A 16046-nucleotide genomic window follows, 5' to 3' on the forward strand; every position below is an offset into this window, starting at 1 on the left:
GCTTGCCCAGCGCAGCAATCTAAACTCAAAAAAAAAACGCGATCCCATTTCTTTCCCTTTCTTTCTTTCATTCTCATAGCGCTGAAGGACTTGGAGTCATGAAACCCGCGGTCCCGTCTCCCTTTGTGACCTTCCCCTTTGCAATTCGAGTGCAAACGCAGCAAACCTGTAGCTTCGCACAACATCTCGCTATCCGACATACGCTCGACTCAATCCCCTTTAGAGTCAGCTCTAGAGTTCCAACCCTTGGACTATAGCTGTAACTTCCTCTCTGTACAGTCAAGTTGAGCCGCGAAGAACACATACGTTCTCTCCCTCACTCACTCGGGTAGAGTCTTCTTGAGTCGACAATTAAGAGGGCTCTAACTCTTTAGCTGCTCCGATCGCCTCAGCGCATAACGTTTGCACGGATAAGGGGATTCTTGTCACTATTTCTCCCCTCGTTCTATCTTTTTCCAGCCAACCCCTCGTTTGAGTGAACCTTTATAAAGGAATACCGACAAATTCGCAAGGCAGTTTTTAGTGTAAGAGAAAAGACGACGTGTTAAGCTTTAGGAGAGTTCTTGTTCAAACCGCACTGGCAGATAGTCGGAGGGCTTCATAATTGTTCTAAGAGGACGAACTACCCGAGTGTGTCCCCGAATCCAAACGACGAAGTAGGCGCCTAAATACACCCCTGTCATAAAATCTCTCTTTTTGTTATTGCCTATCTGCGCATAGGAGAGCATGCTTGCGCACCCTCAAAAACGTGTAGCACGTGCGGACCATCCGCGGTTGTTTGAGAGATGATTTTCTCCCGCCGTCCACGCGAGGAAAAAATCAACCCCCGACCACTTGGGTCTCCAATTCATGTCACCTTCTCATATCTTCCTAGGTTGGTTATGTTGGGAACCTGTAGGGATTAGGAGGAGTCTTCATCCTCAAGGCTTGCTTATGCGTTATTGTTGTCACTTACAAGCACCTTTTTGTACTTGAGGTTTTGTTTTTTTTTTACTTGTGATGCCCTTTTCAAGTTTTCATCACGTACTTTTTTTTTTTTTTTTAAGTCCGTTACAGATAGTATTTCTTGAGATACATCGTATTAATTGGGTCGTTGAGTTCATATCCCTCCTAATTTTTTATTTTGTAAGAATTGCCTACATGCACTCGGGTTACCACAAACAACCCCTCCTAATTAGGTTTGAATTTGCTTAATGGGTGTGGATTTGCGGGAGCATGAAAAATATTTTGGAGTACCATGTCTCCTTCTCTGAATTGTTGGGGAACAAATTTTCTTTGGTATGCTTTTTCGATTCTACAATGGTAAGCTACGATATTCTGTGTTGCTCGTAGTCATTTTTCATCTAAAGTATCAAGGGCAGCGACTTGTGTTTCGATATTTTGTTCATTATCAAAATCATTATGAATGAGCACTTGGAGAGATGGTATCTCAACTTCAATTGGTAGCACAACTTCCATACTATACACTAATGACTATGGGGTCATGCCAGTAGGAGTATTTTGATTGGTTCGATAGGCCCATAGCGCGTCATTTAACTTTTCATGTCAATCTTTGCCACTTTCTATCATTCTATCTATAATTATGAGAAGTAATTTGTTTGTGGTCTCTGCTTGTCTATTTCCTTGAGGGTAGTAGGGTGTGGAGAATTTATGCGTTATCCCAAACCTTTTGCAAACCCCCCAAAAAATGTACAGTTATGCATAGTGGAACCAGGTACATCCCGTGCCTGGTTGGGTGCAGCCCTAGTCGTGGGTGACTCGATCAGGACATAGTTCGAGGAGGTATATATATATACCTCCTCGAACTGTGTCCTGATCGAGTCACCCACGACTCATATACATATGAAAAAGTCTTCCCAACGCCTATAGGTAAAAATAAATAGTGATTTCGTTTACCCACATCACCATCCAAAGTTCATCACACGATCACGATTGTCCGATAGTGTTTTATGTTTCATTTTTTTTCAACAAATTGGAATGATTTGAAATTTTGAGTGTGTGTAGATCTTAGTGAGGCGCACCTAATAAAAATATAAAAACAATAATTCGTGGACACAAAATTGACCAAAACACCCTTGAAATATTTTGGGGGTTTGTTAGTCAATTTATTTCATATAAATATTTTTTTGTTATTTTTTGTAGATTCACTTATTTTTTATAAATACATGCTCCAAATTTGAGATCATTAGGATATGTAAAAATAAAATAAAAAATGAAACACTACCAGACATTTGTGACCGTACGATGAACTTTGGACGGTGATGAGGGCAGATGAAATCACTGTTCATTTTCGCCTATAGGTGTTTTGTAGTATCTTCATATATATATATATATATATATATATATATATATATATATATATATATATATTGATGAAGTACGGTTAAACTAAGTATGATAAAGCAAGAAAATTCTGGTTTCTTACAAAATTAATTTAAAAAAATGAAATACAGAAAGCACAGATAAGAAAGACTTTCTTCGAGCAAAATATTTTTTAAAAAAAAAATATTATTTTGACCTCAAAATTGGTGAGCAACAAATGTAAACGTCCTGCAATAGGGCTGTGGGGTCCCGGGATTTTTCTAGGACCACTGATTCTAGGCGACACATGTAGTGTCTCCCAGGCGACACAGGTGGTGTCTCTTGGGCGACCAGGGTATGTCTCCTAGGCAACATAGGTAGTGTTTCCCCAAATAGACAGGGTTTCACAGCTGCAGAAACGCTGGGTCCTTGGTTACAGTGGAACTTGGGACTATTTTGGACCAAAACTTCCTGAAAAATAGTAAAAAAAAGCACATATTTCGAAGCTCGGATCAAACTCGAACTACCTCATGGTGGGCGCCAAACTGTTTACGATGCAGATCGAGACGATTCTAGATGAGATCCGAACCATAAATTGATTTTTTAAAAGAGTGATAGAGAGTGGGACAATTAAATTCTGATCCGAGGTCAGATCTACTCATAAATGAGCAGATCTGCTCTTTGACCATTGACAAAGCCAGCATTAATTCGAAACGTGAACTACTACATAAAATGGACGACATAGGTAGTGTCGCCCCAGACAGACAAGGTTTCACAGCCGCAAAAACCCTGGGTCCTGGTTACAATCGAACTTGGGACTATTTTGGACCAAAAATCTATGAAAAACGGTAAACATAAGCACGTATTTTGAAGCTCGGATCAAACTCGAACTGCCCCACGATGGGCACCAAATTGTTTATGATGCAAATCGAGACGATCTCCGGATGAGATTCGACCAGATCTGAACCACAAATTAATTTTTTAAAAGAGTGAGAGAGAGTGGGACAATTAAATTCTGATATGAGGCTAGATCTACGATCTGCTCTCAGAACAGTGCCAGAGCCAATATTGATTCGTAACGTGAAATACTATGTAAAATGGGTGACTCAGGTAGTGTTGCCCTAGACAGACAGGATTTCGCAGCTGTAGAAACCACGAGTCTTGGTTACAGTCAAACATGGGACTATTTTGGACAAAAAATCAGTGAAAAACAGTAAACAATAACACATATTTTGAAGCTCGGATCATACTCAAACTGCCCCACGGTGGGCATCAAAGTATTTATGATGCAGATTGGGATGATCTCCAAATGAGATTCAACTAGATCCGAACCACAAACTGAATTTTTAAATGAGTGATAGAGAGTAGAACAATTAAATTCTGATTTGAGGCCAGATATACTCAGAAGTGAGTAGATCAGCTCTCAGATCAGTGGCAAAGTTAGCATTGACCCGAAGAGTGAAATACTACGTAAAATGCAATAAACTTAATATAATTCTAATAAAATACACAAAAATGAAAAGAGACATAGGAAAGAGTAAAAATGTACCAGACTAGGCCAGTTGCCCCGAGGCTCTCGAGGATTCGAGGCCTTGCTTGTATCAGGATAGGCTGAGTTTATGTCGTGCGTCTCTTTGTTTCTCTTCATGTTTTGACTAGGCCTTGTCTTGGTTGGATAGATCTCTTAATCTAAGGGCTATAGGTAGCCTAAAGCTAAGTTTTTCTAAGGGTCTAGGTTTTTCTCAAGTCTCACCATCTCAAAGTTTTCTTTGGGCACACCAGCTAATAAGGTCTAAAGAGTATAACATAAAATGATCTCGAAATGACCTTTTTATAAGCTGAAGATCATCTGGAATGGGTAACAAACCATAACCACAAGGTTTCTCGGCCTGGACTTCTGTTTTGGCGGTCCAAGGCTCGGGCGACACTGGTAATATCAGTGTCGCTTAGACCAAAGTGGTCCAAGTTAAATGAACCTGGCCAAAAATGATTTGGGATAGGTTGGCATGCAAAAACTGCCAATTTGGGGCAGTCGGAGCTGGGCGACACCAGTGGTGTCTCCTAGACCAAATTTGCTCAAAATTGGCTGATTCTAATCTGGGAGGATTTTTGGGCAGTTTAGATGTTGCTTGCAAAAAATCAGCAGATTTGGGTCAGTCTATTTGGGTCAATCTATTTGGATTAGTCTATTTGGGTCAGGCCGACAGGCTTTATTTACTTCCCTCTTTAACTGCTAATCAAATTTGCTTCCGTCGGGTGATCCACATATCACGTATTTCTCGTTTTATACTCCTAGGGATCTTATTTATGTTTTATACTAAGGTATGGTTCAAGCATGAAAGATCGATGGAGTCTACCCTTCCTTTTCCAGATCCAAGTAATTTACAATAGAACTCCTTGGATTATCTGCTAACCACTCAATCAATTACTTCTTCGGAATAAAAAAGGAATGACAGGCTGCCTGCTAAAAATAGCCGACCGGACGACACTAGTGGTGTCACCCAAACCAAATTTGCCCAAAATTGGTAGATTCTAGTTCTGAGGGGATCTACGGGCTCATGTGATGTTTTTCAAAATTTGGGTCAAAATGAAATGTTTTGCTATTTTAAATGATTTTTTCACTAAAACAAGGTGTTCTGGAGGATTATGAATCATATGGCAGACAATATGGACTATGGTGGTCTATGGTCTGGGGGTTTACTGAGATAGTGTGGTTCTAAGACTGTCTATGGTTTATAACACCATTGAATTTTCCAGTTTTCAAGATGAGATGTCTACACTTTGTTAGTCAAATATTGTTGGAATATGCCAAATATATATTTTTTAATGCGTTTATGTAGTCTTGTGTTGAATTAATCTTATACCATGCAATATTGCTTTCAATTCATGTTAGTATCTTATGCAATTGACTATTAGGCATGGATGACAAAGTTATGGAGGTTGAAAGTGTAACCTCAAAGAGGAAAAAAATACAACAGACTCGTGCAATGGAACTAGCATTGCTAGATGTGCTAAATGAACAAGTACATGCATGCAGTAAGCCAAAGAAGGACTTCAAACCATCACAACGGAATGTTGTAGAGAAATGCTTCACCAACGCAACAGGCATGGCTTTGAAGAGAGAGAACTTCAAAAACAACCTCAAAAGTGGGTTACAAATTACAAAATAGTTAATACCCTCATAAACCACATTGGATTTTGCTGGGACTCAGTGAGACAAACAATGACTGGTATTGAGGATCTTTGGGAATAGTACATTGCGGTTAGTTTATTCATTGCTCTTCTTTGAGGGTATTTACCAATTGTATTGTGAATTTTGATATTAATCATTAATAATTGCCACATTGTATAGGCACATCCCAATGCCAAGCATATCAAGAGGAAACCATTCCCTATTATGAGGAGTTGGGCATAACCATAAACAATTCAACGGCCGAGGAATAGGTGCAAGGACAGCAGCAATAGCCCAGCAAGATGCAATGCAGGAAGATGAAGACACCTAGTAATGATGTCGAAGAGGGGGACATTTCTGAGATGCCTACACATTCAAGGGCTAGTGAGAAGGGTAAATCCCCTGCTTCAACTGCAAGTCGGCCAACAACAAGGAAGAAGAGGGCAGTGGATAACACCTTACAGTTGATGGTTGAAGCAGTGGTGGGCCTAGGGTTTGCATTTGTGCAATTCAAAAATGCTCCTAATGAATCGATGACGTTTGGGTGTTGAAGATGATGTGGCTTCAAAGGCATGCATGAGGATCAACTCAGATGTGAATATGAGTAAGATCTTCATCAAGATGAATGATGTGAGAAAGTTGGCCTAGATCCAGTCCAAGTATGGAAGTGGACCAGATGATTGTAACTGATGCCTATTGCCCTCTCAGAGACTCTCTAATTTTTTTTCTTTTGAAAACTTTACATATGTATTTTGATTTATCCCTCTCTCAATCTCTCTGTCTTTTTTTTGCTCTCTCCCCTCTCTCTTGGGTACCATCCAAAAAAGGTTGTGGTTGCTCTCTCAACTTCTGCATCTCCAAATCAGTTTGCCTGTTATGTGCCATTTGCTACTCTTTATTGTTTCTTTCTTTCTTCTTCTTGACTTAGCATATGAGCCAAGTATAGATGGGTCTATAAAGTGAACTTCAAGTTAAAAGGATTCTTGAGCAGTATAAAACTAGTAGCGATTTTAGGTATGCATAGGATTGCAGGTTTGATTTGAAAAGAAGCTCATGAAGCCCTTTGCTTTTCACTGGAAAAGAAGTTCAAATATATTTGCTAGTCTCTAACTAATATCAGTCATCTTTTCTGCATATATCAGTCACCTTTTTGGCATTCTTCAATTGTAGTAACTAATATCCTTTTCTTGAAGGACGTGGTTAGCATGCGGCCAGCCCGCATATTGTAGAAATGTGGGCTTGACAATAAACATATTTTTGAATATATTTTTTTCCTAATTGCATTTCTTGGTGGGAGAAGATTTTGCATTTGTAAATGTTCAGAAAATTTTGTGTATTTTGTTGATTGCAGTGATCAAATATATAACATATATCCAATGAAGGATTGGATAGCTAGAGTGATATAGATAGATAGACAAATTTGTATTTCAAAGACTGATCGAAATTCCATTGTATAGGTTTGGACATCAATATGGGACCAAGCACAAACAGTTTATGCAAATGGCAATGTAACTCCTGTAAATTGGATAGTTTTACATGACAATTGTATTTTGATTGCTATTTTTTTCTAGCTGAAACTGATTAAAAATGCCTGATTCCTGGTACACATAAAACAAGATATATGCTCAAGGAAAGAGTTGCAACAGATTTTAACTCTGATTAGTGGTAAGGTGCCTACTTAAACGTTTATGGGTCTTCCTATACATATTTATATCAGGTATCTTGGTTTACTTATATATGTTGTATTGCCAACACTTATCCTAAGGTTTCCTCTTTCTTGTTACAATGCTAAAACCATTTCGGCAGTAACATTTACATTGAGATAGAGGTTGGCATCATATATGGCATCAGAAGACATTTTGCTTCGGTCTTCAATGAGAATTCTATGTGACTTGTAGTGATATATATCATTCTTGAATTATTCCAAATTATCCATATGATTTTGCATCAGATTTGATACCTAATTATGATTAGTTACAAAACATTTCATGCTCATGTGGGGCATTTAAACCCAAATGCATGACCTTACCACTTCTACGTAGTCTTACTGTCAACGAAACTTACATGTTCCTGCATTGTGTCGAAATTATACATGCATGTGTATCTATTCAGACAAATAAATTGTGGTAGGCGTGCATGTATATGCTGGCAAATATGCATTTGTTTAAAGGAAACATTATTTATGAGGTGAATGGGGGTACAACAGAATGCATTGAATTCTTCTTATCATTTGTTGTGGTTTTATTGATAGATGATCTATAATATATCATTGTTGATACCCATAAATAGAATCTGGGTTCTAAGGCCTGGTCTTTCACTATCCCACATAGAGTGCAAGAATTTGCTTGAGTGCTGCAATGGGAAAGAGCTCCAACACCATACAATGCTTTGACCATTTGAGTATGGAGAGTGAACAGCCACAAAAGCACTATTGTATCACCAAAATAGGCTTCATAAATATAAGAACAGCACTCTACATGAACTTTCAAAACCAAATGACTTGCACTAAGAGAGATTATTTATTATAAAATGGCTGATAATTCATATGTAAAAGCCAAAGCAATTCACAAACTAAATACTAGAAAGAAAACAATAGAGGCAAAGTGGATCCAATTCCATTAACTTAATTACATTTAACAATTTATCAGCTTCAATAACTTTCAAAAGCTCCATAAACTTAATTACATTCTACAATTTTCCAGCTTAAATAACTATCAAAAGCAATGGAGATTTTTCCCAAAACAATTGATGAATTCATCACTCAATACAATAATTTTCCCTGTTGAAAACCACTAAACTGTGCTAACAAAATGCTGCATGCAAAACCACTTAAATGTTACCCAAAGAATGCTCTCTAGTCTTCCAAACCACTGAATTGTGGACCCCAATATCCTCTTTCTATGGCTTCCCAAACTCCTGAATTATGCCTCGGAGATCATGAAAAGTCTAGATCTCACATAACCAGCATAAGCAGGCACCACCTCCAACATACTTATAGCAAATTTCAAATCTTCATCTTCAATAGGCATCACCCCATTAAGATCCATAATCCCCATTCTATCTTCATCCCTTCTCTGTTCTCCCCCATTCTTTCTCTCTCCTCCCAATTCAACTTGAGAACCCATTGTCAACCACTTTGAAGAATGATGAGCTTTCAACTTGGCTATATGCTTCTTTCTAACAAAATGTTTCTTCATATGGCCACCTAAAGCCTGACCTGAATTGAACCATTGGTTACACTTAGTGCATATATGGCTCCCTTGCCTTTCCAGCGAGAAATTGGCTAGAATTCTGCTGATTTTTGGTCTTTTATTAACAGATACTTTCAAGAAGCCCACCGAAATCACACACCCAATTCCAGAAACTTGAACATCCTCTTGTGATACTTCCTCCTCCTCTGATTTATTAGCTGCAGAGACTCCAATGAGAAGCTTCCTCTTCTTTGAATCATGGCACTTTGAAATGATTTCACCTTCTTGGGGTTTGCCAGAATTAGCAGCTGTCACAATAGCTCTCGCCTCCCTCTTCACTTCCGTCTTCTTCTTCCATTGGCCACGACGGTAAACTAAGAAGCATTCATGGAGGATTTCACTCTTTTTGGGATCCGATTCCAGGCCATCCTTGTCAATTTCTTGCTTTTTCAAGAAACCCAATTCCTCCAAATTTCTTTTGAGATTGACAAAGAATGGGTAAGCAATGCACAGTTTGTTTCATGCTTTTTGAAACTCCCTCAAATCTTTGTCTCTGCAAATCTTTACTTTCGGACCTTGGCAGTTTTGTTCCTTCTTGTTCTAAATCCAGTGACCGACCAATTTGAGAGGGGAGAGAGAGGATAATGTTCTTTCGAGCTCTCTTCTGTTATGGTGCTATTGGTATGGTATGACAAACTTTCTACGGAATTGATCTGTGCACCATTGCTGGAATTTTGACCTGCAGGTTCCTCTCATTCTTTCTGGCAAGTGCAGGCTTCTCAGGTGGTTGAATCCCTCTCCACTTGTTGGTTATGCTTTGTTGTTTCCTCTGTTGTGCTGCAACCATCTTTTCTCCTCTCTCGCTCATCTTTCAAACCTATGTTACCACTATCAGTGAAACCTGCAAAAACCCAAAACCATGAAACTTTGATTTGAGAAAAACCCATATCACAATACTTTGATTACAAAAGGACCGATATCAAAAAAAATTGATTCAGAAAGACACAAACAAGGAAATTATTAGAAAAAATCTTGATTAAAAAAGTACGGAAAAGAATCTTGATTCAGAAAGACGCAGCAGATAAGGAAAACATTAGGAAAGAACCCACATAATAAAATCTTGATTAAAAAAGTACCCAAAATATTCTTGAAAGAAGTAAGCCATATCTGGCTCAAGAACCTGCAAAAACTTACCATAATTGGATGCATGGGCTTTAACGTGAGCTCTGAGAGATCGCTCTGAGCCAAACTTCAAGTTGCAGACTTCACAACTATAATGGCCTAAACCTCCAGCGACCTGATCAAATTGAGAAGTCACCGATTCAGGGGAACCGATTTCACATTGAGAGTTTGTTTTCTTAGGCATCTTGAGCCTGATCATTAACCTTGGGGTCGATTGGTTTCCATCAATGGAAACTGGTTTGGCCTCAGAGCCAAAGGAATTTGAAGAAAATGGCGCGTTCTATGGAATCAGAGAAGGGAAAATAAGAGAGAGAAACAAGGAGGCATGCAAAAGAGCAAGGAGGTGGAGAAGGGAAAGGGCGACAGAGAAACAAGACTTAGAGAGAGAAACAAGACTTGGAATTCAAGAGAGAGAATGAAAGAGAGCTGCTAGGCTCGCTCTTTGAACTGTCGGGATCGATTGCAAGATTTAGAGAGAGAAGCAAAAGATTTACGGTTAGAGAGAGAAAGAGAGGGAAAGAGCTGTTATGCTTCACCTCAACTGTCAGGATCGACGGCCACGATCCAATTTCCCGTCTCACTTAAATTTTGAATTTCCTTAGAAATATTCTCTCACCTTAAATCTCGCTTGTTCCTGATAATTTTTACTTTTATATTAGAGCACGCACACTATGCTCTTTTGGGAGCATACTTTACTTCTATACCTTCAGTTAGATGATCTATTTGGGAGGATTTTTTCAATCTAAAATTTGGGTAATCACATTAAAATCACTAGATAATTAATCTCAATTTATTTAAAAAAATTTGAGTTTTCTAACACTTAAATGTCACTCTCTAAAAATTTTGACGGTTTCCATTCAATTTTAAGACATTTTTTTTCAAGTGCTTAGAGAGTGCAATTAGGAAATAATTTCTTATTGATTGTTAAAGAGGTAATATCCCCCAAACTTTAGGGTTCTAAGACTAATCCTTGTGTTCCGTATCAGGGAGTAAATGCATAGTATGCTCTAGTGGGGTTCTATATCAAAGAGTAAATGCATAGTATGCTCCCGAGAGAGTGGAATATCTTTTGGCTTTATATTATGGGTGAGGTTTGCATAAGGTTGCCTCTAAAATTTACTTTGAGATGTTGTTTTGATGCCGGGAAACTTTATACAAGCTTAAAAATCTATTTTTATCCATAATTATAAATTCAAAATTCCAAAAAGGGTACAAATCAATCATATCAATAAACACTTGAAATTTTTGAAAATAGACGGTCCAGATAACTTGTTTTAAAATGTATTATTTTTTGGATTTGGAATTCTTTTTGTCTTTTTTTTATTTCCATGCATATTGGGTCGAGATGATCGATTGGAGAGAGTTATCAAACATCGAAACACTATAGGTCCAGATAAATTGTTATAAGATGTACTATTTTATGGATTTGGAATTCTTTTTTTCTTTATTTCTATACATCTTGAGGTCGAGATGATCAATTGGAGTGTTCTCAAACATCGGAAAACTATCAATTGGAGGTTAACTCCTTATACTATAGAAATAAGGTGCACATCTAAAATTTACTTTGAGATATCGTTTTGGTGTTGGAAACCTTATCATGGCTATTTTTTCCCATAGTTATAAACGGAGTGAAGAAAACATTTGAGCTATTATCCCACTCATCCTCAAAAGAATCTTCCACATATACTGCAAAAGCCACCTCAAGCATCTAATAATAATTCAAGTCAAGCCAATTGATGACAGAGCAAAGAGAGTGCATTCATTACCTAACCTGCTAAGAATGTATCTGACCTGGAATAAGGAGCAACCCATATTTCCAGGATGTCAACTTTTAAAGAGCCTCTTGGTGAATCAACAAGACAAAAAATTAGAGTAATAACTCAAACCGGCTTTGAATGAGTTAATATTGATGAACGCCAACTACTGCCAGATCAGACAAGGAAATGAATCTGGATAAAGATAACTTATGTATATGATATTTGAACTCAGGTGGTTTGTTAATTATCAATTCCAAATGAGGCGTGCCTTCTTGAACGTTAAAGACCTTGAATACTACCAAATTGATGTAGAATACTCTATTAGGCTTCATCATCAACATCCAAGCCTTATCCCAACAATCTGGGGTAGGCTATATGAATCTTGTTCCGCCATTCTGCTCTATCAAGGGCCATACTCTCAGTAAGACTATAAGACACCATATCATTTCTCACTACTTCTATCCATGTCCTTTTAAGCTTCCCTTAACGCTTTTAGAGTCTACACTTGAACCAAAGAATACTCGCTTAAGCTTGTAAACCATAACTATTTTTGACCACATTTGAAGGAAAACTAAGGGAGAGAATAAAACTAAGGGAACAAACGATTCAGGAGAAAAGAAAGAGAATAAAAAACAACCTCACTTTTAAGGTTCGTCATTATCATCGTCAAAGCCTTTTCCCAACTAATTGGGGTCTGCTACACGAATCCTGATCCGCCATTAGCTCTATTAAGGGTCATACCCTCAATGAAGCCATAAGTCCCCATATCTCAGCACATTGCTTCTGAAAAACACCCTACCATAAGCAGATTTTAAGATTCATGATAAGTTTTGGCAAAGTTTTATGTTGGCTGCCTACCCAACATAACCCAAGCCTTTTACCCAGATATGTGATGAGTTAAGGGAAAGTTTAAGGCCCTCACCCTTCTTAATAAGCCATAAGTCTTTCTACAGCAAAAAAATGGTGATGCTTTGCATCAGGTTGCTTACGATTAGCGATTTGTGATTATACATAAGCACCTGAAAGTAATAAAGAAAACTACCCATCTCATCTGAGCAAAAGTGATACGAAGAAAACTTATATCACTCTTATTATCAACTAATTTAGGGAGCTTACGCTCATATTGAAAGATGGGAAGATGCTGTTGTAAGTTGGAGGATCAATTTTAACATACTCATAATATTGGTAGTTTGAGTCGAAAACTCAAAAATCAATGCATAAATTGGAGGATCAAGTTTAACATACTCATAATATTGGTAGTTTGAGTCGACAACTCATAAATCCATGCATGTATACAATGAAAAACTATGACATCATCCCCTTCTTCTAAAGAAACATATTCCAAAATACAATATTTTAAGAAAAACTCAAAAAAAATGTTGGTAAACTCAAAACTAGTACCCTTTTGGCCTCTAGAGAAATTTTCTCTAGAATTGAAGAATTAAATGGAACCCATCCACTAAAGACTGTACCGCCACCTAGAGTTTTTGGATACAGCAACACACTTGCCAAGGTCAACGCGCCTGAAAATTAATAGCCGGAAAGTTATGATTGATAGGTATATCATTTTCAAGGCTCACTAATAACCATATAAATTGATATATGAGCATACCTCCTTAACTAAATCCACAAACAAATATGTTCTCTGGGCTAATACCAGCAGAAACCTCCTTATCTATCATTGCGTGCACATTTCTGACGGCTCTAACAACCCCTTCTTCATCTTTAGGGGACTCCTGAAACAATATTAATGAAAAGAAGATCAATAAAACTCAGTTAATTCAAAACTCTCTTAACATGGAAACTAAAATTTATAAATGCTTTTTAACAAAGAATAAATATTTGAAGAACGTCTGAAAAAGAAGAGAGAGAGAGAGAGAGAGAGAGAGAGAGACTACTTACAGCAGTCACCGGTATCTCATAGATGTCAAACCAAGAGGGCATTGCAGCACCATCTATAAAAGCAAAGCTAACAATTATGCTCATTAAAGTTTGAATTTAAAGAAGTAAAAAAAAAAAAAAGAATACAGGAAAAATGTATTTTAGCTTGCTCCAATAAACGTATGTGCCAAATGGATGGAAAAAACAACAGCAAGAGAGCACAATTAATATGAAAGACCGCTTACAACCAAGTTTTACTTCCAAATGTGGAATCAGCTAAAACGTGAATGAGATTTTACAAGCATGAGCAAAAAAGAAAAGCTCATGATTAAATATACATGCTATTTAGAAGTTAATATTATTTGTTGGGACAAAAAATAAAGTATGGTAAAACATGCATGCCTATAAATTCACAGAACAATGCAGATCATGCAAATACATCCCATAATAATAATAAAGGACATGCCAGGGGGGAACCTCGAAAATGACCACATTGCCTACATCCATGAAATTGTTCACGAGGACCAAGTAACCCGTACCTAACCAGGATCTAGTTCCCATAAAACAATCAAATTAGGCTTCAAGTACTGATTAGGGAGATAGCCCCCATTTCCCTGATGCTAATACTGCAACTTTGTTCTCACTATTGCCTTCTATTCCCTGTGCACATACCATAAACATCTAACACAAACCCTAAAGCACCAAATGGATAATGTTCATTGATGTGATCCTCCCTCACAAGGCTACATTATCCCCTCCAAATCCCCCAAAAGATTTATATTGATCAACACCTGAAGAGAATCCAACCTTCGAAAGGAATCCGCAAGCCAAGAAGAGATGAGGACAATCAGAGATTCATGGTGCAACACACAAGATTCTGAAAAAGATTGAAAGAACAACAAAATCCCCTTTGCACATTTACAGTGTCCTTTGCCTCTACACATATCACAGAGTCCTCACTCTGATTATTATTGTGCAAAAGGGTCACATCTCATATTGCCAAACCATCCACATTCTGCAACACATAAGCAGCACACATCCTCCAAACAAGACTCCTGTCAATCTATCCCTTTCCTGTTGATGCTAGAAATGCAAAAATAAAATATAGAATCCCATTCTCAGAAATACAAAAATAAACTATAGAGACCCATTCTCCCTAAACCTATCCATTAAAATTTCAAATCATTCTGAAACCTAAGCTATCTTTCTTTTTTGATATGTATCTGAAACCTAAGCTATCATGTACACTACTGTCCCAAACAACCGCAAAAATCTAAGACCAAGACAATCATCCCCACACCCATAGTTACGAAAACCTCTACCTTGTTACAATCACTGACCTTGTCCCCCTCCTAAAATCTAACTCTATTCCTCTAATATAGCCCCACTCGCTTAGCCTTATATTAGTAAGGGTCACATCTCATAGTGCCAAAACCACAAGAATTCTGCTACACATAGGAAGCACACATCCTCCAAAATGGCAATCTATTCCTTTCCTATCCCTGCTAGAAGTGCAAAATAAACTCTAGAACCACATCATCCATGAATAATATCTAAACAATGAGCATAAATAGAATCTAAACAGAAACCCCTATCTATTAACATTTCAAATTATCCCCAAACCAACAGTTGCATGCAAAACCTTTACCTTTTTACAAACCCCAAGCTTGTAACCCCCTAAAATCTTGTTGTACTCCACCAGTATAGCCCACAGTTGGTTACCCCCATAATCTCATATCCCTTCCTCAGGCTTTCTCTATCATTCACAACTCAGAAATGCCAGGCCATCAAAGTAAGTCATTAAACTTCTTTACTATCTTGATCCCAACAACCATCATCTTTCAATTTAAATCAAGGATAAAGTCATTAAATTTCTTTATTATCATGATCCCAACAACCGTCATCTTTCAATATAAATCAAGGATAAAACCAAATCAACTTAAGAATCAGTCTCCTTGTGTCTAAAAAACGGAGTGAAGAAATCGGATATGTAAAGAAGACATTAGATCTATTGAACAATAATTTTATGACCTAACCTAGTGTCGTTACCGTGATATAATTTATTGTTACACTGTTGTCACAACACAAAACACATCACAGATTTATTTGGAGCATCAAATGAAATTTAAATACTACTTAACACAAGAACTATATTAGTAGATAACAAGAATTGTAAACTAAGATATATGATTATTGTCTGAAGAAAAAAAAAACACAAAAAAGACCCTCAATATGGGATTTTAATTAAATAAAATAAAATACAAGCCTTAATACGTAAAATAGTAGTCCATCCAAAATGGTATGTTATATACACCAATAAAATAAAAAAATAAAAAATACAATTAATTAAACTTCTCTATATATAAAAAAAGCAACAAAATGTTTTAGCAAATTCGAATCTCACGCCGAATTCCTAGCTGCTTAAATATTTAGTATACAAAATCATCAAGCAAATTCCAATCTCACTCAAAATGCTCTTTATAAGGATGCACTGGTTTTAAAGAAAAAAAAAAAACATTTTTCATTGTGTTAGTCTTCTACCTCTGCCTATTATTTTGAGAT

General features: G+C 37.3%; 1 protein-coding gene across 2 annotated transcripts; it reads right to left on the reverse strand.

Moving 5' to 3' along the window:
- Positions 1–8066: 8066 nt before the first annotated feature.
- LOC18424905 (putative carboxylesterase Os04g0669500) lies at positions 8067–15441 on the reverse strand. 2 transcript variants are annotated; one of them, XM_088848573.1, is made up of 6 exons: positions 14024–15106; positions 13506–13558; positions 13261–13339; positions 13005–13126; positions 9859–9961; positions 8067–9565 (listed from the first exon to the last, which is right to left on the reverse strand). In XM_088848573.1, exons 1-6 carry the CDS (start codon positions 14043–14045, stop codon positions 9444–9446), a joined length of 501 nt encoding a protein of 166 aa, XP_088704699.1. In that variant the 5' UTR covers positions 14046–15106; the 3' UTR covers positions 8067–9443. The 2 variants fall into 2 exon arrangements, 1 of the variants encoding a protein (XP_088704699.1); XR_016041834.1 differs by lacking the exons at positions 8067–9565; positions 9859–9961; positions 14024–15106 and adding an exon at positions 15133–15441 and having other exon boundaries at positions 12793–13126; positions 13216–13339.
- Positions 15442–16046: the final 605 nt, after the last annotated feature.

Source organism: Amborella trichopoda, chromosome 10, assembly GCF_054954075.1.
Source record: "Amborella trichopoda isolate Santa Cruz 75 chromosome 10, AtrichopodaSantaCruz75HAP2 v2.0, whole genome shotgun sequence".
In the NCBI taxonomy this organism is placed as follows: Eukaryota; Viridiplantae; Streptophyta; class Magnoliopsida; order Amborellales; family Amborellaceae; genus Amborella; species Amborella trichopoda.

Bases quoted from the DNA above. Each gene is read 5' to 3' on its own strand.
- LOC18424905 (XM_088848573.1), bottom strand. From the start codon at position 14,045: ATGGGAACTAGATCCTGGTTAG. The intron at 13,559-14,023 runs GTACGGGTTACT...TTGCTTTTATAG, and splicing joins GGGAACTAGATCCTGGTTAG to ATGGTGCTGCAATGCCCTCT. The intron at 9,566-9,858 runs GTAAGTTTTTGC...GGGTTTTTGCAG, and splicing joins AGCCCATGCATCCAATTATG to GTTTCACTGATAGTGGTAAC.